A 24,215-nucleotide genomic window follows, 5' to 3' on the forward strand; every position below is an offset into this window, starting at 1 on the left:
CATGTATATACCACATTTGTCAAAAAGAACTTTTCAAGATCTATCCTGAAGTACAAAGCTGTCAATGATAAGACAGTATCATAGGCCTACAAGGAAGATCAGTTAATACAACTGTTATTCAAATTTACACATCAACCACTCATGCCAAAGATGAGGAAATTGAAGATTTTTACCAACTTCTGCAGTCTAAAATGAATCAAACATGCAATCAAGATGCACTGATAATTAACCATGATTGGAATGTGAAAGCGGGAAATGGAGAAGAAAAATCAGTAGTTGGAAAATATGGCCTTGGCGATATGACCAATCTCATGATAAAATTTTGTAAGACTAATAACCTATTCACTTGGAATCCCTCTTTTCAACAATATAAACAGCGACCATACATGTGGACCTCACCAGATGTAATACACGGGAATCAAATTGACCTCTGTGGAAAGAGTGTATGGAAAAGCTCAATATCATCAGTCAGAACAAGGCCAGGGGCTGACTGCAGAAGAGACCATCAGTTGCTCATATGCAAGTTCAAATTGAAGCTGAAGAAAATTAAAACAAGTCCATAAGAACCAAAGTACAACTTGAGCATATCCCACCTGAATTTAGAGACCATCTCAAGAGTAGATTTGATGCATTGAACACTAATGACAGAAGACCAGATGAATTGTGGAATGACATCAAGGACATCATACATAAAGAAATCAAAAGGCAATTAAAAAGACAGGAAAGAAAGAAAAGACCAAAATGGATGTCAGAAGAGATTCTGAAACTTGCTCTTGAAAATTGAGTAGCTAAAGCAAAAGAAAGAATTGATGAAGTAAAAGAGCTAAACAGAACATTTCAAAGGGTGCCTTGAGAATAAAGTATTATAATAAAATGTGCAGAAGGAAAGAACACATTTCGCATTTCTCAAGCTGAAAGAACTGAAGAAAAAATTCAAACTTTGAGTTGCAGTATTGAAGGATCTTATGGGCAAAATCGTTATCAGTGGAATCAACTCAATGATACTGGGTTTGGTTTTTTCATTTATGGTCAAAATATTGAACAATGTGGGGAGCATCAAAAGAAGATGCAAAGAATATACAGAGTCACTATACCAAAAAGAATTGTCCAACGTTCAGGCATTTCAGGAGGTAGTATATTCTCAAGAACTGATGATATTGACGAAAGAAGTCCAAGCTGCACTGAAGGCATTGGTGAAAAACAAGGCTCTAGGAATTGACGGAATACCGATTGAGATGTTTCAACAAAAAGAAACAACACAGGAAGCTGTCACTCGTTTATGCCAAGAAATTTGGAAGACAGCAACATGGTCAACTGACTGGAAGAGGTCCATATGCATGCCCATTCCAAAGAAAGGTGATCTAACAGAATGTGGAACTTATTGAACAATATCATTAATGTCACACGCAAACAAAATTTTGCTGAAGATAATTCAGAAACGGTTGCAGCAGTACATCGACAGGGAGCTGCCAGAAATTCAAGCCAGATTCAGAAGAGAACACACAATGAGGGATACCATTGCTGATACCAGATAGATTTGGTTGAAAGCAGAGAATACCAGAAAGATGTTTACCTGTGTTTTATTGACTGTGTGGATCATAACAAATCATGGATAACATTGGGAAGAATGGGAATTCCAGCACACTTAATTGTTCTCATGTGGAACCTGTACATAAACCGAGAGGCAGTTGTACGGACAGAACAATGTGATACTGCCTGCTTTAAAATTAGAAAAGGTGTGCGTCAGGGTTGTATACTTTCACCATACTTATTTAATATGTATGATGAACAAATAATCCAAGAAGCTGGACTGTATGAAGAAGAACGGGGCATCAGAATTGGAGGAAGACTCATTAACAACCTTCACTATGCACATGGCACAACCTTGCTTGCTGAAAGTCAAGAGGTCTTGAAGCACTTCCTGATAAAAGATCAAAGGCTACAACCTTCAGCGTGGATTACGCATCATCATAAAGAAAATAAAAAACCTCACAACTGGACCAGTAAGTAACATCATAATGAATGGAGACAATATTAAAGTTGTGAAGGATTTCATTTGACTTGGGTCTACAATCAATGCCCGTGGAAACAACAGTTAAGAAATCAAATGACACGCATTGCCTTGGGGAAATCTGCTGCAAAAGACCCTTTAAAGTGTTAAAAAGCAAAGATGTCACTTTAAGGACTAAAGTGTGTCTGACCCAAGACATGGTATTTTCAATTGCCTCATACGCATGTAGAAGCTGGACAACGAAAAAGGAAGACCAAAGAAGTACTGATGCCTTTGAATTATGGTGCTGGCGAAGAATATTGAATATACTGTGGACTGCCAGAGGAATGAATAAATCTATCTTTGAAGAGGAAACCCTGGTGGCGTTGTGGTTAAGTGCAGTGGCTGCTAACCAAAGGGTCGGCAGTTCGAATCCGCCAGGCGCTCCTTGGAAACTCTATGGGGCAGTTCTACTCTGTCCTGTAGGGTTGCTATGAGTCGGAATCAACTTGACGGCACTGGGTTTTTTTATCTTTGAAGAAGTGTAGCCAGAATCGTCTTTAGAAGCGAAGATTGTGAGACTTTGCCTCACATACTTTGGATGTGTTATCAGGAGGAATCAGTCCCTGGAGAAGGACATCATACTTGGTAAAGTAGAGGGTCAGCAAACAAGATGGCTTGACACAGTGGCTGCAACAATGGTCTCAAACATAGCAATGATTGTTAGGATGGTGCAGGCCTGGGCAGTGTTTCGTTCTGTTGTACATACGGTTGCTATGTAGGGCAACTGTAGGGCACCTAACAACACCACCACATTTTGTCTTATCCACTCATCTATTAATGGACACTTGGGTTGTTTCCATTTTTTTTCTATTGTGAGTAACGCTGCAGTGAACGTTGGTGTATGTGTATCTGTTTGAGTCCTGCTTTTCAGTCTCTTCGGTATATACCTAGGAGTGAGGTTGCTGGAGCATATCATTCTGTTTTAACTTCTTGAGGAAAAATCCATTTGTTTCCTACAGTGGCTGCATGATACTGCATTACCACCGGCAATGGATGAGGGTTCCAATTTCTCCACATCCTTGTCAACACTTGTTATTTTCAGTTTTTCTGCTAATAGCCATCCTGGTAGGTGTCAGTTACATTAATGGCCTTTTAGTCCTGGAATGAAACTTTTAAGAATACAACTGTGTGAAGCTGTATGGCTTGTGTAATTTTACTAGATTCAGAAATGAAACTGATGGGGCAGAAATCACAGTAGCTCATCGTCTTCCCCCAGGTGGAATGCCAGGACATATTATGGTTCACTTGGGTTGAAAGGGTTAAATGGCACAATATTACCTGTAGGGAAAGAGATTTAAGGAGTGTGCATTATAATCATCCCTACAGTTGAATGCAGAGTTGCAGTGACAGAGTCCTACAGTAGGAATCCTTATAAATGTACTGCTGGCCCACTTCTCACCTAATACTGTACTCATCTTTAAGAAGATTCTGAACTGTCATATCACTATTGTCTGCATAGTTGATAAGATTGTAGGTTTATTTGACCTTTAACTATTTCAACTATTTTTCTCCGAACTTTTTTTTTTTTTTTTTTGACTTAGACAAACCTTTTCAGGAGCCTTATCCCCACCCCACCCTAGTCCCCCTCAACAAAAAAAATCCACTTCCACATAGCCAATTCTGACTCATAACACCCCTATAGGACAGAGCAGAGCTGCCTATAGGGTTTCCAAGGCTGTGAATCTTTATAGAAGCAGACTGCCACATCTTTCTCCCGCAGAGAAGCTGGTGGATTCGAACTGCCAACCTTTTGGTTAGAGCTAAGCGCTTTAACCGCTGTGCCAACAGGGCTCCTTTTCAGGGGCCTTACTGATCCCATTTCTAAAAGGATAGCATTGGACTAGATTTCAAGAGTCCTTTTTAATACTCAAATTTTGGGAAGAATAAATCATTTAAAATTTGTATGACTGATGATAGTCTTCAAGTTCATATAAAAAAGCAAGGCCACCTCCTCTTTTGACCAGCCTGACCTTTTCTTGTCCACATTTTTTACATGTGCCTGAGACCCAGTTGTGAAACCACAGACAGGTGGAGGGAATTACATTCACTGTGCAGTGGTCAGGGCAGTGTCTCAGAGGAGACAGGGTCAGCTGTCCACCGAGGACACTGCGTGAGCTAGATGAGGCCGTCATCATCTCACCTGCCAGGCCAGCTGAATGTGAGTGGTTCATGAATCAGATATAACATATTTTATTTCTTCACAAGGTTTGCTTTCCAGTATTTTAAATTGGCCTTGCTATGTAAAGGGTAAAATTTTGCATTTTGCTTTAAAATATTAGTCGCATTTTTTTATATGATCTAATAAACTTTAATAATTAATGATGTCTTTCAGAATTTGCTCACTTTTCTGGTGTAAGCAGTTCTGATGGCTGGGAATAAAGGAAGGGGACGCGCTGCTTATAGCTTTAATATTGAGGCAGTTGGATTTGCTAGAGGTGAAAAGTTACCTGATGTCGTACTGAAACCACCCCCGTTATTTCCTGTAAGTACATGGATAGCTAAATTCTCATGGTATGTTTTTCATGTTTCAGAGAATATTAAAATTCTGTATAGGACTTGAATATATGATATCAGTATGGTATCCTAAATCATAAGAAAGTAAAAGAGAGCTTAAGTTTCATTTAGCTTTAATTTAAGTATTTCAGCTGTTCATTCCTGAACTTTTTCTTATTTCCAGTCTGCTTTCTTAAAATACAGAAAGCAAAACAGTATATGCTATTCCATGAATATACTCAGTATTGTATGAACCAAGGAAAAGTTACTTTTCGAACTTTGTATCATTTATTGCTGTCATTGATATCTTCTGATCGCAAAATCATATTTTAAAGTCAAGCTGAGTTTTAACAGTGGTTTAAATCTCCTACCCTCCCATACTTTTGCTTACTGATTTTCTTATAATGTATTCATAGAATTAATTTTGCCTCTTGGTATACCACTTGGTCTTTTTTCCCCACTAAACTTTTGTCTGTATTTTACTTATTTCCCTGCTTTATCAAATTGACTTTGAATTTTGTTGCTGTTTCTCTAAACATAATAACTTCTGCTATGTGTGTGTTGCTTTTAGAACATGCATCAAGCTTAGTGGGCATAATTAATGTTTAATGCTATTGCTTTATGTTTAATTTAAAAGGTAAGCTTGCATGTCCAGGTGTGTATGTGTTGTGCTAAAAAAAATTAAAAGTCATAGAAATAAGGCACCCCTCCACCCAAGAGTCCTTTCCCTATTTACAAGAAAAAGGCTGTCATTGAAGGATTTATGTAAGTAAAGGGTCCCAGGCAAATGGGTCTGGAATTGAGATTTCTCGCGTAGACAGTCTCTGCTTTTTGCTTTTGATATTTTGCTTTTCTGGTATTGAGAATACCAGAAATGCAAAATATATGTTATAATCATATAATGTCACCATATGGTGATTTTTTTAAGAGTAAGCTCTTCTCCGTGCCTGATTAGAGATTATTTCTAAACACTAGGAATGCTAGTGTATAGTGTGATTTTATACTTGGAATAAAATTAAAATTCCTCACTACTCCCTAAAAGGTTTTGTGTGTTCTGGTCTGTCTCATCTCTCTGATCCTTTTCCTACCATGGTCCTTCTCACTCCTCAGCCCTGCTGGTACCCTTGTTCTCTCAGGCTTTTCCTCCTGCCAGTTAGCCTGCCCGTAGCCATCTATTCCCAGTTCTTTGTGTGAATGGCTTCCCTACTTCATCCAGGTCTCTGCTCACACGTGACTTATGGAGAGGCCAGCCATGTTTACCCTCCATGTACTCTGTCAGTCACTGTTTACTCTGCTTCATTTTTTTATGCCACTTATCATTACTTGATATTATATATTATTTCATTTGATCATTTATTTGCTGTGTGTTTCACCCCTAGAACATAAGTTTCATGAGGGCAGGGACTTTTATTAATTCACCATGGTATCTTCTGTTGTCTAACAGTGTCTGGCTTATAGCAGGTACTGAATAAGTAGATGTGAAATGGATGAATAGATTCTGAGTCGAATTTTGAAACTGTATCCTGTCTTTTGTCCACTGAAACCAGAATTGTCTTTACTGTGTACCCCAAGGGCCCAGTTTTTAATGAATACGTGTGTATGTGTATATATATACAAACTCTTATATATATGTATGTATTTTTTAATTGAATACTTAAGTTCAAAATTCTGCTTTTACTAGCAATTACAGGATTGCAAATTGTTCAATTCTCAATTTTTTCACTGTAAAAGAGGAAATATTGGAAATGCTTAAAGTAATGAATGTTGAATATTGAGTACATTCTGGTTGTAGTAAGTACTTGCTAAATGATAGGTGCTTTTTTTTTTTTTTAACACACTATTGGTCCCACCATTATCAACACCACTAATTGAGGTTAATGGTGACACAACCATTAAGCACTTGGCTGCTAACCAAAAGGTAGGCAGTTAGAACCTACCTAGCAGCTCTGTGGGAGAAGCACCTGGTGATACTTCTATAGAGATTACAGCCTTAAAAACTCTATGGGTCAGTTCTACTCTGTCACATGGGGTTAGCATGAGTTGAAAATTAACTCTCTCTATGTAATTGAGGCTAATAGAAATTGGAGCACTTGCTCTCATTTGGGAGCCTAGATTTTTAAAATGTGGAACCATATAAGTCAATAGACTATAGTAATACAGCAAAATGATTGTGTGGTTTTTAGGGCCATTAGGAAAATTACCCACCTTTCCTACCTCTAAAATAACAAGAAAGTAAGAAATGGGATATGTGTCGAAGTCCCCCAGACCACCCCGGGAAATAAAACGGACATTTTACAGAATATAGACAAAGAGCATATTAAAATATTTATTTAAAAGAAAATCAATGTTGTCTCTGAATTTGAACAGGATACAGATTATAAAGCAGTGCCACTGAAAACAGGAGAAGGTGAAGATTATATGCGGGCCTTGAAACAGGAGCTTAGAGAAACGATGAAAAGAATGCCTTATTTCATAGAAACGCCTGAAGAAAAACAAGGTTTGCACTTGACTCTTTGATTACATCGTTTAATGTATACATATGAAACAGTGTTTTGGCACAATGTATGTGATTATTTGATGCTGATTGATTATTTTTGATCAGAAATTATCAACTCTTGAAAAAGCGTATGTACATTGATTCAACAAAGAAAAACACTTTAAAACTTCTGATGTTTATTTTTAAAAATAAAGCTTCCGTAATAAAAGCTTTATATGTTTAGTGATAATTGTAAAACACATAGAAAAGTACTAAAACAGTAAAAATCACCCATAATGCTGACATCTAGAGAGTTGCTATTAATAATGTATTGTGTATTTCAGCTTTTTCCTCTGTGTGTGTATGTGTATTTTTTATAAAATCTTATAAATTCTTCTTATAAAATTTTAAGTATTCTTGGGAAATGACTGGTATTTCATTGTATGGACATAACATTATTCATCGTAATTTATTCACATGGGATCGCTCTGAGTTGGAATAAACTTGAAGGCAACTAACAACAATTAGATTTAAAATTGTTTCTAACTTTTTGCTCATATGTATAATGCTGTAATAACTGTTCTTATACCTTGTACAGAAATCTTTATGCAGGTCTCTGATTATATATTTAGAATAAAACATTGAAAAGCCTTAACTATTTCCTAGCTTACCACTCATGTACCAGATAAGTGAGAAAACATAAAATATATATTCATCTGTGATGCCAAGGGCAAAGAGGAGAAATTACAGTTAGAGAAGGCTTGACGGTCTGAGATTGGAAGTGGGAAATGGTTTTGGAGGAAGGGAACCCATTCCTGAGTAGTTATTTAGCGCAGAAGAAAGATATTGATTTTCAGTTTCTTCCCTTGTTTGTTGAAATTAGAGAGATCAATATCACCCCTGAGTTCTCAAAACAACATCATTAGAACATAAGAAATTCATATAGTATTATTTCATTCCATTAGTATTAAAAATGCATTCCCTTTTCTTCTCTCTAACGGATACACAATTGGCCGAGAATCAAAAAGAAAGTCTTTTATCTTGCTATTACATGTGTTTATAACTATAAGAAGCATTTTAGATAATTTTATTTAATTTTTTAAAACATAGCCGCTTGAAGGTATATGATGGTTTGATAAGAGATATCTTTACCTTAAAAATACTGAAATTTTTTTACTTTCATGATTATGTTGCATGCTTTTTTCTATTTGAGTTCAAAGTGAAATTAATGCACTCATTTTAAAGGTTAAAGTAAGATTGAACCAATATTGATACATTATTAACTAAAGTCCATAGTTTATTCACATTTTCTTAGTTTTATCTAGTGTCTTTTTCTGTTGTAGGATCCCAACCAGGGTACCAGATTATATTTAGTCATCATGTCCCCTTAGTTTCCTCTAGACTAACAGTTTCTCAGATTTTTAGTTTTTGTTTTTGATGACCTTGACAGTTTTGAGGAGTGTTAGTCAAATATTTTGGAGGATGCCCTTCTATTGAAATTTGTCTGATGTTTTTCTCATGATTATACTGGGGCTATGGGTTTTTGGGAGGAAGACTGCAAAGGTAAAGTACTGTTTTCATCACATCATATTAAGTGAACATACTGTCAACATGACTTATTACCAGTGATACTGACCTTGATCACCTGGCTGAGGTAGTGTCTGTTAGGTACCTCTACTGAAAGTTACTCTTTTTTTCCTACTTTCCATACTATACTCTTTGGAAGGAAGACACAAAGAGCAGCCTGTGCTTAAGGAATGTGGATTTTGCTTCCCCTCCTTGAGGGCAGAGTATCTGCATAAATTATTCGGAATTCTCCTGTAACAGAAATTTGTCTCTTCTCTCATATCCATTTATTTGCAAAGCCATTTATATCAGTATGGACTCCCTAAGCTTAAGGAATGTGGATTTTGCTTCCCCTCCCTGAGGACAGAGTATCTGCATAAATTATTTGGAATTCTCCTGTAAGAGAAATTTGTCTCTTCTCTCGTATTCATTTTTTTGCAAAGCCATTTATATCAGTATGGACTCATGGATATTTGCTTTGTAATATAATTTTAAATTTTATTCCTCACTTTGTTCCACCTTTGGAACAGTTGAAAGCTCTTTTGGTTTGCATCTGTGTCCTTTTAACATACTCCCATAAATGTAGATTTCATTTTGTTTTGAGAATTTTCTTATTTTCTGGCGATAAGGCTGACCTTGTATATTTCCTGCACCAATTTGAAAATCAGCCATTTCTCCAAGGAGTTTTGGTTTCTTTTATTAGAAAATGGTATGAAAAGCCAGGATCTGGGCACTAGATTGCTTGTTGCTACAGAGGTGTCATTGCCTATATGCCCTCTCTGCTGACAGAGCAAGGAAAAATATGTATGGAGATATCTATAAATATTTCTGTATGTAACAGTCAGTATCTGTGTTAAACTAAGCATGAGTTCATGCTGTTGTCTCCAACTCTGTTCTGTGACCACATAGTTCATTCTAGCCTCCTCCCCTTGCTTATCTGTAAATTTCCACCCCAACAATAAGACTTGCCTCCCACCCTCCATCATCCATTTACTTAAGTGTTCGACTCCAGTATATATGTATAGCAGTATTAGAATTATTAACCTGTACCCCGGTGACAAAACAACTTTATCAGTTAGAGTGTACTGCTTATGTGATGTTGCCTTTTCCTTTAGACTTATGGACTCCACTCATTTTCAGATTTGCTTAGGCCAGCGCATTTTCTTCTCGCTTTTAGTGGGGTTGTTTTGTACATTTGTAATACAATTCGATTCTCTGTCACAGTCTGCATTCCTTCCTAGCATCCCTAGACATCCTAAATGATTTTTTAACTGCCTACATTGAGGTTCACTCTTTTTGCCATAAAGTTCTGAGTTTTTGCCATAAAGTTTCTGATAAATGCATGATGTCATGTATTCACCATTACATTATTATACAGAATACTTTTATTGCCCTATAAACTCCTTATGCTATATTTATTCAACCCTCTGACCCTCATGTCGAACCCTTGAGAGAATTTATTGCCCTGCATCCTTGTCAACATTTGGTAATACCAGTGTTTTGGATTTTAACTATTCTAATAGGTGTGTGTGTAGTGGTATGTAGTGATATCTCATCATTGTTTTAATGTGCAATTCCCTAATGACAAATGATGTCAAGCATCTTTTCATATGCTTATTTGCCATTTATATATCCTAAGATTTGTATATGTTCAGGTCATTTGTTCATCTTTTAATTGGATTGTTTATTTTTGTATTGTTGAGTTTTAATAGTTCTTTGTATATTTTGAATACAAGTTCTTTATTAGATATATTTTTGTGATTTTTTTGTTTCAGTCTGTTACTTGTCTTTTTAATCTCATAACTGTCTTTCATGGAGCAAATGTTTACAGCATCTATTCTACTTTTAAGGAGCCCTGGTAGTACAGTGGTTAGGGCTCTTGACTGCTAACCAAAAGGTCAGTGGTTCAAAACCACCAGTGGCTCTGTGGGGAAAGATATGTCAATCTGCTTCCATAGAGATTTATAACCTTGGAAACCCTGTGGGGTTGCTATGAGTCAGAATTGACTCGATGGCAGTAGGTTTATTTTATTTTTGGTGTTGTGTCTAAAGACTCACTGCCAAATCTGTGTTTTCTTGTAGAAGTTTTATAGTTTTGTGTTTTATAGTCTACAATCCATTTTGAGTTAATATTTTTGAAAGGTATAAGGTCTTTGACTAAATTTATAATTATTTGCTATGAACATCCCATTGTTCCAGGATCATTTGTTGAGAAGATTATCGTTTCTCCATTAAACTGATCGTCTGTCAAAGATCAGTTGACTATATTTGTGTGGATCTATTTATGGGCTCCCTTTTCTATTCCAATGATCTATGTCTCTGTTCTTTTGCCGATACCATGCTGTCTTATTTACTATAGCTTTAAAGTAAGTCTCAAAGTTGGGTAGTGTCAGTTCTCCAGCTTTGTCCTTTTTCATGAGTATTGTATTAGCATTTTAGATCTTTTGTGTTTTCATATAAACTTTAAAATCAGTTTAATACCTACAAAAATGCTTGCTGGGGTTTTGATTGGGATTGCACTGAGTCTGTAGATCAAGTTGAGAAAAATTGAGTGTTAAAGGTGTTTCTGGTGAAGCTTTAAAAGGAAATGATGAACATGTTATTGGACATTGGAGGAAAGGCAATCTCTTGTTATAAAATGACAGTAATCTTGACTCAATTATATTCTGCTGGGTGAAAAGTAAAACTTGTAAGTGATGAACTTGGATATTTAGCTGAGGAGATTTCCAAGCAAAGTGTGGAAGGTGTAGCCTGGTTTCTCCTTATTGCTTATAGTAAAATGTGAAAGGAAAGCAAAATTGAGGGAAGGAATTGTTAAGCAAACAGGAACCAGCACTTCAAAGATTTGGAAAATTCTTAGCCTATCCAGACGTTGTATTCTGGAAACAGGACCAAGTGTATCCTAGACAATTTTTTACTGAGAGATTAGGTGTGTGACTCATGGATCCAGTCAGCCATCTCAATGCTGTCGGCTTAGACTGAAGGGACAGAGATAGGATAAAATGAAAGAAAGCTGTCAGGCATCTGGAATTCTACAATCAAAAAATGGGCTGCCCAGAGGTTTGAGGCCACCTCAACTAAGGGCAGCTCAGCAGCTATAATCACTGACTACATTGTTACTGGGTTGGTTGTTTTGTTTTATTTTTCGTAATAGCCACGTATTTGGTGTGAAATGGTATCTCACTGTGGCTTTGATTTGGGTTTTCCTCATGACTAATGATGTCGAGCACCTTTTCATGTGTGTGTTGGCCATCTGTGTATATGTTTTGGAGAAATGTCTACTCAAATTCTTTGCCCATTTTTAAATTGTGTTTCAGTAATTTTTTTTCACTATTTCTTTATCTCCTGTAAATTATTTGTAAAATAACTTAAAAATATAAGATATATTTTTTAAAAAGGTAGATCCAGGTAATAATTTTTAATGACTGTTTTCCCTGGTATATTGAGGGTTAAAACTTTTCAAAATATTGAATCTGTTTTGAAGAAAATAATAAAAAAGAAGTCTTTGTAATGTAAATGTTGGGAATCTTCTAATTTGTACTAACTTGTCTTTATAGATGAGAAACTTGAGGGCAAGATTAGTTAAACATTTGACGTAAAGTCAAATAGTTAAATGTCTAAAAAGCCTGGCCTCTTGGTCTCTTCATCTACTATTTATTTTAGTTGTCTTTCTCTAACACCATGGCCCTTGTATTTTTTGGAATCATTTTTTTTTAATATAGGAAAAAGGCCAGCAAAAAATTTAGTTCTTGGTTTTTATATATTCATCTTTTGTATGACCTTTCTTTTTCATGGTTATATTTCTAAACCACTTTTTATGATGAACCATGGTTTCCAGTTTTTGCCTGTTGATGTTGCTTGCTAACCTCTGCTGGGTCTGGGCCCTCATCAAGGGAGTTCCTTGTGGCAAAGTGGGCCAAGTGAAGCAAGAGCCAAAGTTGTAGATCTCCACTGGACAAACTCAGAGGGCTTGCAGCTTTGTCCTTCATATCCCCTACAGGTAACCCCTCACCTGGTCCAACCTTCACTATTTCTCCTTTTCCGCATTCTCTTCCCCAATGGGTTATGAAAAGTAATTCATCGAGGAGTCTAACTGAGTAATTATATGTGTAATTAATGCTAGAGGTGATCAAACAGCCCTCCACCCCCACTTAGGCACTAAATGTGTCCCAGCTACATAAGGGTTAAAGATTGGAACGTAGAGAGCAGTGTCACATGAAGCAAATGGAAGATTCTGAGTAAGACCTCCCTGCCCTGGCTCTGGGCTGTGGTGAACATGCTCACAGATGAGTCAGGTTGTTTGACTAAGGACCATAATTAGAGTTTAGGTCTCTCCTTGCTCCTGACCCTTCATATCTAGCTGTCTCTTGCCACCTCCTCAAACATGTAATTCTCATTGAACTTTTCAATTTGTGTTCAGGAATACCTTACGTACAAGTGTAGGAAACTCTCTGTGAAGTACAAGATGCAATCTGGTGTTTTCAGTTATTTTAAAAAGAATGAAGTTTAGATTTTTTCTGGATTTTTCTGATGAGTACTTCTCTCTTTTTTTCTAGATATTGAAAGGTATAGTAAAAACTATATGAAAATATACAAAGAAGAATGGGTACCAGGTAATTTTAAGATAGACAATGTTAAAATAATATTTAAATGCTATCTCCCTACCCCATATCTTTTCATAGGGCAATTTTCTGTTTTTGCCATAGGAAAGTAGTTCAGTTCTTTTTCTGTAATTAATTAGTAATATAAGTCTTTGGGATACTAAGATGAAAGTTTTTTTTTTTTTTTAATACCATAACAAGGAAGAGTTGAAGTGTTTATGTGAAAGTTCTTAAAATACTTTTTTTATAAAAATAGGACTTGCTAAACCCATTTGTGATTTCTAATTTTTTTTGCCACAATCACAATTTTAATTTTTAGTACCAATAATGCTTACTTTTTTTGCTCCTGAGCGAACTTACAGCTTTTCGAGGAGAAAAAAAATAAAAATCCAGTTTTAAGGATATTTTAGACCAAGCTCATGGATCTGCCTAGCTCTCAAGCAGACATAGACTAATTTTAGCTGTGACGATACCTTTTCAACAGAACCATACCTAAGAAGGTTTTGTTTTCAACATTTAGAAGTTTTACCTTGGACACAGACAAGGTGGAAGGGGTTTTAGAGGAAATCTCATCCAGTTCATTCATTCTACAGATGAAAAACAGTTGCCATAGAAGTGAAGTGACTTGTTAGGATGACTTTTCAGCACTGGCACCTTGGTCTCCTCATTTACTTCACTTTCCTTTTACTTCTTTGTCCTTGGTGTTTTATGGAAACTGCACTTTATGTAGGATCATAAATGGCACTAACAGAGCTTTAGCACTTCCATGGGTTATATTGCTCTCTTTTTTCAGTGTTGATCTTTGGTAAGCGTGGGTTCCCCCAGAAACACTTTCACGTCTCAGATTTTTTCTGCTTCATAAATCATCTCCCAAATGATTCCCTTTACATACGTTCTCATGATCGTCTATGAGTACTTTATAAAAATAAATGTATTCAAAGTGATTTTATTAGTTCAGGTGAAATGACATGTGATTTAAATGTTTTGTACAAAATGCACTGAGATTTATTAGTGGGTAGTATTTTTAAAATCATTTTTAAATGTTACTTCCATCTTAAAAATGAAAAGAAATTGACAGATTAATGGAATGGCTTAGGTGCTACAGGCAAAATCATTTATTTGAGGGAATTTACTTTTCTATATTTTTAATTTTAAAGTTTTCAGATAATTATTAAAACTTTATTTCACTTTGCATATGTTAGGATTTTGATCACGTACATTAATTTTTGAAAGAACCTTTATGGTAAGAAATACTTATTACTATTCAAAACTTAAGAAATCCTGATGGAGCAATGGTTAAGCGGTTGGCTGTTAACTGAAAGGTCAGCAGTTAAAACCCACCAGCCGCTCTGAGGAACAAAAGACCTGGCAATCTATTCCTGTAAAGATTACAGCTTGGAAACCCTATGGGGCAATTCTCCTCTGTCCTGTATAATCGCTGGGAGTTGAAATCAACTCAATGGCGCACAACAACATAAAAACTTACAAAATACGAAAAAAACCAAAACACATCCATTGCCATTGAATTGATTCTGACACATAGTGTCTCTATAGGACAGAATAGAACTGCCCCATAGGGTTTCCAAAGAGCAGCCGGTGGATTGAAGCTGCAGACCCTTTGGTTAGCAGCTGAGCTTTTAACCACTGTGCCACCAGGGCTCCTACAAAGTGTATTTATAGCCAAATAATAAATAAACAATACTTAAGAACTTAACTGTGGTAATACTAGTACCCACACACAATTACCATAAAATTTCCTAACCAACTGCTTTCTCTGCATGAATATTATATGTGTAGACATATTTATATGTTAGGTTTATTTTTTTTAATGGAATCTATACATAGCATTTTAGAAATATTTCTATTCAACAATATATCATAAGTAATTTTCCTATCTGGTAGCATAGTGGTTAAGAGCTGTGGCTACTAACCAGAAGGTCAGCAGTTCGAATCCACCAGGCACTCCTTGGACACCCTGTGGGGCAGTTCTCCTCTGTCCTAAAGGGTTGCTATTAGTCGGAATCTACTTGGTTTTGTGTATATGTATTTGTATTTTTACATTTTCATTCTTAATTGTTACGAAAACCTCTGTATGTAAAATGCTATTTATATAAATTTATGTGAATGCTATTTATGTAAAATGCTATTTCATTGTTAAAAGAATGCTGTAGAAATTTTATAGCACCATTTCAAAGCTCTTTTAATGAAGTTTTTCTTTATAGAAGAAGAACTATCACTGTCTTTTACATTTGGATTTTCACGTTGAATCTGTACTGTCAGATTCCAAGACATTTTCATTGCATGGACAACTGTCACTGTGTCCTTTAAGTAGTTCTGTCCAATGCCACTGATTTCTAGAGGTAAATGCAATTTTTATGTTTCTTCTTTTGTCCACACAGATTGGAGGAGACTCCCAAGAGAGCTGATGCCAAGGAAAAAATGTAAAAAAGGTACATTGACCATATGATAGTAATCCAGGTAGGAAAGGGTTGTTGCTTAAATTTAATTGGTATGGAATTGTCTACCTGAAGTAACACCCAATGTTCTCAGTGCTTTTGCTTAAAATATGTTTGAAATTTTAATTATTTTGCAAATGTTTGTTTTTATCTGTTGCTGTTTTCCGTTTTTTCGTTTAGTTTTTTCTTTAGCTGTGGAATTTTGACGTGCTGGGAGAAATTTCAATTATGTGGACCCTTCATTTACATGTTTGCAATTTTTTTATAACTATACTGGCTACATTTAAGTTTTTAGCCAAAAAAAGGTTTACAAATTTAGGAACTGATAGAACTCTATGTTGTACATAAAAATACCAGAGTGAAAGCTTCCATTTCGTTCTTTAGTAATTTCATTGAGTAAATAGTTGGTGAGCTATCTACTACATATTACCAGACAGTGTATTGAGAAGAATAAAACAATGAGCCAAGTGGGAATAATTCTTGCATTCATAGAGCTTACAGTCAATTTGAGAAAAAACATTAAACAAAAATTCACTGTCCTTTGAGAGAGGCCAAGGATGGGTTCTTTGAGGACGTGGAATTGGAGTCAAGATTGAAAAATGTGTAGGAGTTTACTAGGATGCGATTGAAAGAGGGACATTGGATGAAGACTGGGTTTGTGAAGGAAAACTGTGAGTTCAGTTCATACATGTTATTTGGGGTTCCTTTGAAATACACAAATAGAAATGTAGAATATATTCTTGAATATAGGGGAATGGACTTCAAGATGGAGATAGTAGTCATCAGCATAGATATGATCGTTGAGACAGTGAGAAAGTATGAGACTGTTTAAGGTAAAATCAGGGAATTAGGAGAAACGAGGGCCTAAGCCTAAGCTTGGAGGAATTCCAAGATTTAATGGGCAGATAGAGAAGATTGAATCAACAAAGGAAAAAAGATGAAAAAGAACCACAGGAGAGTGTGAAGTTTTAGATTTTACTTTATACGTATGAGTTGTTAAATGAGAATAAGTGGAGGCCAAGAAAGACCTAGGCAGCCCAGGTGGATTATGAGAATATGGGTTGAAATGGTTGTGATGAAATTAAGAGAAAAACTAAAAGCAAAAATAAAGGCTGTCTGAAAGTTAGCATAAGTAGCCTGAGTTTAACTTAGAATGGAAATGATGCTTCCAGAAACAGGAAGGAAAAACATTGAATAACTAATAGTCTTGAAAGATGAAAATCAGTAAATAACTATTACTGTATTAATTACGGAAACTCTGGTGGTGTAGTGGTTGGGAGCTACGGCTGCTAAGCAAAAGGTTGGCAGTTCAAATCCACCAGGCACTCTTTGGAAACCCTATGGGGCAGTTCTCCTCTGCCTATAGGGTCGCCATGAGTCAGAAATGACTCAACGGCAATGGGTTTGGTTTTTTTGTTGTTGTTGTTGGTATTAATTGCAAACGTATTTGGCTACAAGTCTCAGAAAACCTAATTAACACCAACTTGAGTTTTACTTTTCTTAGAAGAATTTTAGAAATAAGTGGTGGTGGTCGATGTTGGGATAGTTGCTCAGCAATGCCATCAAGTATCCTGGTTCTTTCTAACTTGCCTATCTGCCATCTTTATGTATTTGGCCAAAGGTGGAAAAAATATTCATGCCAATGTTTTGGAGTTAAAACAGTCTTTCAACAAATTTAGCTAATTCGATACTTTTTCCCCAATTATATGCATAAGGTTTAGGCATTTTATAAAACTAGAATGATAGGTGGCAAAGAATGCTGAATGGACTTGAGTCTGCCACTAGACTTTCTTATAAATAAGCATTTTTAATACTTCCCTGACCATGTGCTATAGTATTTACTGAACAGACTTATGTGTTATAAAAACAAAATAATTTGATGAATGATGTTTATAGAAAAAGACTTCATGGAGTAAATAAATTATATCCTTAGCTAATAGTTTTTGGCTCAATATTATAATATATATTGAGATCTTATACATCTATGAAACTGTGTGTAGCACGGTTCACCTTAAACATTCTTTGCTCCCAAGGGATTGGAGCAGAGAAAATTATCCATCAATTAAATCTGTTACTTTTGTTTGAGCAAAATATATGTTTGGGAGCCATGAACTCAGTGACTCCCAAAGGAATAATTTGGTGTAACACAGTAAATTGTCATTTCGTCAGTTATGGGTCATCCACCAGTCTAAAAAATTTCTTCTTCTGTAGGTTAAATGTTAATCTTTAACAAAATTACATCTTTCTGGGCCATATTTTCCCCCGTTACCAAGTTAATTTCTTGTATTTAGTTGGATTTTGGAAAAGAACTGTAATACTTCTGATCATGATGGGACAGTTTGTAGCGTATCACAGTGCTTTTGTAAGAGACAGGCAGGATCTATGTGAACTAGTTCTGTCTTCCGTGCTGTTTTAGAATAGCCTCAAAGTGCAGTATTTTTTATATGGCTAAAAAAAATTTGTATCTCAAAACTGTTAACGTTCTTAATTTTGTTTATTATGATGCTTTGAATTTCCAGATTTGTGATGGGCGTGTTCAGTTTAACCATTTTTAATCTTCATTCCATAGAGATGATGTATATATACACGCTGAGTATAACTTCTTGGTGAATGCATATTTATCTTGCACTTTTTTTTTTTTTAATTTTGCAAACCTATTAAAATTGCTTTGGTTAAAATAAAGTATACTGATCAGTGAGCAGAAAGCTGGTGCGAAAGACAGGTTTGTGAGAATCTTTCATTGGTACCCTAGTGCTTCTACCTGAGGTAACATTTTAGCAGTTTTGGGCCTGGTGATATTAATTGTCAATCCAAATTTTCAGCATTAGAATAAATCAGGTGACGGTCTTAGAGAATTTATCCTATTATGTGATAATCGTTTACTCCTTATTGTTGAAAAATTGGTGCACTGTGATGATTTATTTGAGAACATTAATTCAGTCTACAAATTATGAGATCGATCATGACATACCATTATGGTAGACAGTATATGAAAGACAAAGAAATATAATCCAGAGTTGTTACAGAAAAATGCATCAACTAGTTGTTTTACTTCAGTAGGCCCAAAATCCAAAAAGGCAACAGATGCCGGCAAAGTCACTTCACTCACTAATACTGCTGATGTGTTGAAAAAAATTGAGGTAAGGTTTTATTCTTATTCTACATGTGAACTGAAAAAATATAAAATGTCATACATCTTTTTGCCTTCTTACTTCAACCTTTCAGCCTTCTCTCACTTTTTAATAATGTGGATTTGGCAGAAGCAAGCCAGCACACAGGGTAACTGGGAAGGTTTAAACATTCTTGGCTGGGGGAGTATGGAGGTTCCATCCTGTCTTTCTTAACCACTCACTTTTTTTTGCTGACATACCAAAAAACCAAACCAAACTCGCCATCAAGTCAATTCCAACTTATGGTGATCCTATAGGACAGAGCCGAACTGCACCATAGGGCTTCCAAGGCTGTAACCTGTACCGAAGCACACTGCCACATCTTTCTCCTGCGGAGCAGCTGGCAAGTTCGAACCGCCGACATTTTGGTTAGCAGCCGAGTACTTAACCATTCCTCCTTTGCCAACACATCTCACCATTTATAACCTGCTACCTTTTCCATTATGACCCCATTCCCCCCTGATTTGAATTATGCAAGGGGAAAGAAACATGAGTTTCATGCCAAAAATGTATTTCTTCTAAAAACTCTCAATTTTTTCTCCTTTTGGTGTATATGTACTTTTCTATGCTTTTTCCTCTGTGCCTTAAGTGTAAAAGATTCTGTTAGGGTGAAAACTGTACCCTTATAGTTTTCTTATTTTTTTACCTTTCTTGTTTTAATATTTCAAAAATAAAAATGTTGAGTTCAGGTTAATACACTGAAAAGTCACCCTCCATCCCTGTCTCCAGACATCTAGTTCCTTCCCTGTGGACAGTCAGAAATATTTTATGCATAGCAAATACAGATTTTTTTCTTCTTGTTTTAAATGACGAATGGCAGTATATTACACTTTCCACAGTTTCGTTTTATCACTTAACACAATATCTTGGAGTTGGTTGTATGTCAGTATATGTAGTGTTGCCTTGTTTTTTTTCTACAACTGAAGAATGAACCATAATTTATTTAATCAATGCCCTATTGATGGGTATAATGTTTCATCATATTTTACTATATAAACAGTGCTGCAATGAATACACGTGAATACATGTTAAGTATGTAATTTCACGTATGTAGGGTAAATCTCTAGAAGTGGATTCTTTGAGTCAAATGTTAAATGGTATGTGCATTGTGATATGGATAAATATTGTCCAATTGTTATCCATGGCAGTTACACCAATTTACTCCCACTATCATCGGTGCATGGGAAACCCTGGTGGCATAGTAGTTAAGAGCTACGGCTGCTAACCAAGAGGTCGGCAGTTCAAATTCACCAGGCGTTCCTTGAAAACTCTATGGGACAGTTCTACTCTGTCTTAAGGGTTGCTATGAGTTGGAATCGACTCTACGGTAATGGGTTTTTTTTTTTTTTTTATCAATGCATTATTATCTTTTATTGATGACGATGTTAAATTAATGATAGCAGGTAATACTGACAAAGTATTATGTGCCATGGTCTGTGATGAACTGTTTTCATACAGTATGTCCTTTAGACTTCTCAAAAAACAGAAAAAAAAAACCAAAACCCAGCTGGTGGATTCAAATTACCGACCTTTTGGTTAGTAGCGATAGCTCTTAACTGCTGCATCACCAGGGCTCTGTAACAGACACAAGTGGTTATTATTACTATTATTCTTTATTTACAGATGAGGAAGTCAAAGCTTTGAAACTATTACTTTCATGGCTAAGGTGGCACAGCTGCTTGGTAGCAGAAACTCTTAATTTATTTTTTGACCAGTACTTGAGCTGGAGATAACATGACTAAAAACACAGCCAGGAGGATTGATGAAGGAACAGTGATAGCTGCCAGATTTAACTTTGATGGAATGATAGGTGGAGGTGGCGTTGCAGAACTAGCCAACTTGTATTCATTGAACACAGGTTCTGGCTGTTCTTAAAGCTTCCTGGTAAGAAGATGCTGACACGTGCTCTGAGGAAGATTGATCTGGACCTTTCGGTGTGGTTTCTCCTCAGAACAAATTGTGTCATCTTACTCCCTAATTGATCTGGACGTCTCCGTGTAGTTTCTCCTCAGAACAAATTGTGTCTCCTTATTCCCTACATTTTAACACCTCTTTCAGTACACACATTGTTAAAACTGGAATTTTAAATCGAGAAATCCCAGTAAGCAGTTTTAATAGAGCAAACTTAACTTTCAGATGACCCCTGTGTTGCTCATTTCTTCAGTAAAAGCAGTTGTAGGTTTTATTTTAATAAAACATCTATGGCTGGAGAGGGAGTGACGTAGAGTTGAGTTCATGATTAATGTGTGAATAATCAGACAGAAGTAAATTAATATTTGAGCATCTCATTTCTTCATGACATATAGGAGGCTCCAGAGTGGTGGCTGTATAATATTTGAGCTAGAAGACCTGTTCCCTGTCCATAAAAGAGCTGTTTCAAAGTGTTTTTGCATTATATTATTTATTTCGTTCTTACAACAAGTCTGTAAAGTAGTAGGGTTAGAGATTTCACAGAAGAGGAAATGGAGGCTACTAAGTAGAAGAGCTAAAACTAGTACAAAATGAATGAAGTTATAAGACAGTGTATGTGGCTCAGAGGTCATTTTGTAAAAGTTGCATGAATTTGCTCTTTGCTAACTTGTTTAGGTATTTTATAGGTTTGATTTAGTTCTATGGTGATTAAGTGCTACGGCTGCTAACCAAATGGTCTGCAGTTCGAAACTGCCAGGTGCTCCTTGGAAACTCTATGGGGCAGTTCTACTCTGTCCTTTAGGGTCACTATGAGTCGGAATCGACTCGACGGCAATGGGTTGTTTTACTGGGATAGGAATAAAGACGATGGTTGTTATATTTAAAGATATTTGAAGTGGCAATAATAGAAGTGAAGACATTCTAGGTCCTATGTAGCACTGAATGAATTCTGTATTTTAAAAATATTTTCATATAACTCCTTTAAATAGTTCTGTAAGTAATTACAAAATAGTTACTAGCGTGATTTTTCAGTTATAGTGTATACCTTGCACAGAGTTAGGTAAAAAAAAAAGGTAAATAGAGCACTACAATTCCCTTTTTAACTACACAGTTGTTAAGAGGTCAGCTGCTAACCAAAAGGTTGGCAGTTCAAATCCACCAGCCTTTTCATTCCTTGGAAATCCTATGGGGCAGTTCTACTCTGTCCTGTAAGGTTGCTATGAGTCGGAATTGACTCAATGGCAATGTTTTTTTTAATCTGATTAAAATAGTAATAAAAATACTGTATATTAATTAATATTAATGAAGCATCATAATATATATGTGTACTTGTATTCATCATTGTTAAAAAAAACAAAAGACCTTTCTCATCAAGTAGATTTTAACTCATGGTGACCCCATGTGTTACAGAGTAGAATGGAGCTTTATAGGGTTTTCTTAGTTGTAATCTTAATGGAAGCAGATCGCCAAGACTTTCTTCTGCCTCTGGGTGGGTTTGTACTGCCAACCTTTAGGTTAGCAGCTGATCGCAAACCACTTGTGCCACCCAGGGACCTCATTCAATATTATAGACATGCCAAAAGAACTATAAACACTTTTCGTTACTGTTTTCCAAAGGAATTGTCAGAAAAATTACATGCATTGCATTGTAGTAATAATTCACGTAAGGTAACATATGGGTCAATATCAAGATAAATCTCTTACGGCCTTATTTGTGAGGTGACAGAAAGGTGGAGTTTTAATTTTGATAGAAATTGGGAGTCTGTCTGTAGTTGTCTTTCTATTGCCTTTGATTCCTGTAAGTTCAAATCTAATTAAAAGGATTTTTTAAAAAATACATATTTAAGAACCAGTAAAGGAGTATCTAAGTTGTAGTCACTCCAAGCGGAGCCCTGGTGGCCCAGTGGTTAAGAGCTCTGCTGCTAACCAAAAGGTCAGCAATTCGAATCCTTGGAAACTCTTTGGGGGCTTTCTAGTCTGTCCTATAGGGTCACTACGAGTCGGAATCAACTCGAGGACAATGGGTTTGGTTTTATTTTTTTAGTCACTCCAAGTGCAAAATGTGTTTTCCGTATATATAATCTATAAAGCAACTATAGTATATATAAATATATAATCTCTATCTTAGAATAGAAATGGAGTAATTGCAGATTCCTGCATTAGTGTTCTGATTACTTTTTAAGAGTAATCACATCTTAACTAAAGTGATCTTGTACGTTAACTATGAGTGTTAATATGTGAAAATATTGCTGGTGCCAACCTCCTAGAAAACCTGTGAAATTCTATCGCGTGTGCAAATTGAACATAGTACACTGTAGTGAACAGATATAACAATGAAAATAGATGATTGTTGATCAAAGAAAGAAATTGTAGGTACTCATAATAGAAATACAAAGATGTAGTTTTAAAGTTAAAAAAAATGTGTGCACTGTGAAAAGTATCATAGTGATTTTAACAGGGCGGAAAACTGGAACCATCAGGTTTTTTTTTTTTTTTTTATCAGGCAAGGAAAAGCTTTATTCTAATTCTGCATTTCCTCTCTGCCGCCTCTCTTAGTGTTGCTAATGAGTGCTAATGTTAACTGATTAGCACTGGTTTGAGTTTTAATCTCTGCTTTCCTTCTCAACCTGCCAGATACATTAAGAGGCGGAAATTCCTGAGGATGGGAAAATAAATCATCAAGGAAAAAAAGGGGTAGGGACATACTCTGCAAATAAGCTAATGCACCCCAGGATGACTTGATTTTGTTTTAAATGATATTATTTTTAAACTAAAACATAGGCATTTTGAAATTTACTAATAGTTTTCATTTTTAAACTTTTGTTAGAATGAAAAATAACATTCTGAAAATTCTTCATAAACTGACTCACCTCAAATATTTTAGAAGGAGATAGGATAGAAATTATAAAAATAAATCATTATGCATTAAAAAAGAGACGGTTAATCCCATCATTACCTGAGACTTACAATGAAGTAACAAAATCAAATAAAATAGTAGTGTAATTATAGGACAGTGAGTTCCTCCTTTTTTTTGTTTTTGTTTTTTTAGTAAGCTCACAGTTTCCTAGGTGGGGGTAAGAGACAATAAGAATAGGGTGATAGGTAACTATGTTCTTCTAAGGCTGGGTCAAAGTCTAGTAATTTCTTTATAAGTTAACGGAACTCACTTATACCAGGAATTGGAAAAGAGAGATGATGGCGAAAAGTCAGATGAGGAAACTGAAGAGAAAGAAGGAAACAAAGAGAAAAGTAAGGAAGGTGATGATGATGAAGATGATGCTGCAGAACAGGAGGAGTATGACGAAGAGGAGCAAGAAGAGGTAATGGTACATTTTGGAACTGTAACAAAGCGCTAAGCTTGAGGATTATGTAATCCGGCATCAGGCGTAGGGTATATGGTTAAAACTAGCAAACACACAAGTTGATGGGAACCAGAAGTATGTTATTATCGCTGTCATCAAGTCCTTGGTGTCAACAGAATTATTATAA

General features: G+C 35.8%; 1 protein-coding gene across 3 annotated transcripts in view; it reads left to right on the forward strand.

The window, feature by feature from the left end:
* POLR3G (RNA polymerase III subunit G) overlaps positions 1 to 24,215 on the forward strand; it is a 50,672-nt gene that overhangs the window by 17,180 nt on the left and 9,277 nt on the right. The window contains exons 2-7 of one of the 3 annotated variants that reach the window (XM_003404979.4): positions 4,386 to 4,535; positions 6,914 to 7,043; positions 13,145 to 13,201; positions 15,589 to 15,639; positions 18,703 to 18,785; positions 23,903 to 24,046. In XM_003404979.4, coding sequence (XP_003405027.1) covers positions 4,419 to 4,535; positions 6,914 to 7,043; positions 13,145 to 13,201; positions 15,589 to 15,639; positions 18,703 to 18,785; positions 23,903 to 24,046 — 582 coding nt within the window. In that variant the 5' untranslated portion in view covers positions 4,386 to 4,418. The remainder of the gene's footprint in view (positions 1 to 4,385; positions 4,536 to 6,913; positions 7,044 to 13,144; positions 13,202 to 15,588; positions 15,640 to 18,702; positions 18,786 to 23,902; positions 24,047 to 24,215) is intronic. The other 2 variants (XM_023547621.2, XM_010589424.3) reach the window with 2 other exon arrangements.

Source organism: Loxodonta africana, chromosome 2, assembly GCF_030014295.1.
Source record: "Loxodonta africana isolate mLoxAfr1 chromosome 2, mLoxAfr1.hap2, whole genome shotgun sequence".
Classification (NCBI taxonomy): Eukaryota; Metazoa; Chordata; class Mammalia; order Proboscidea; family Elephantidae; genus Loxodonta; species Loxodonta africana.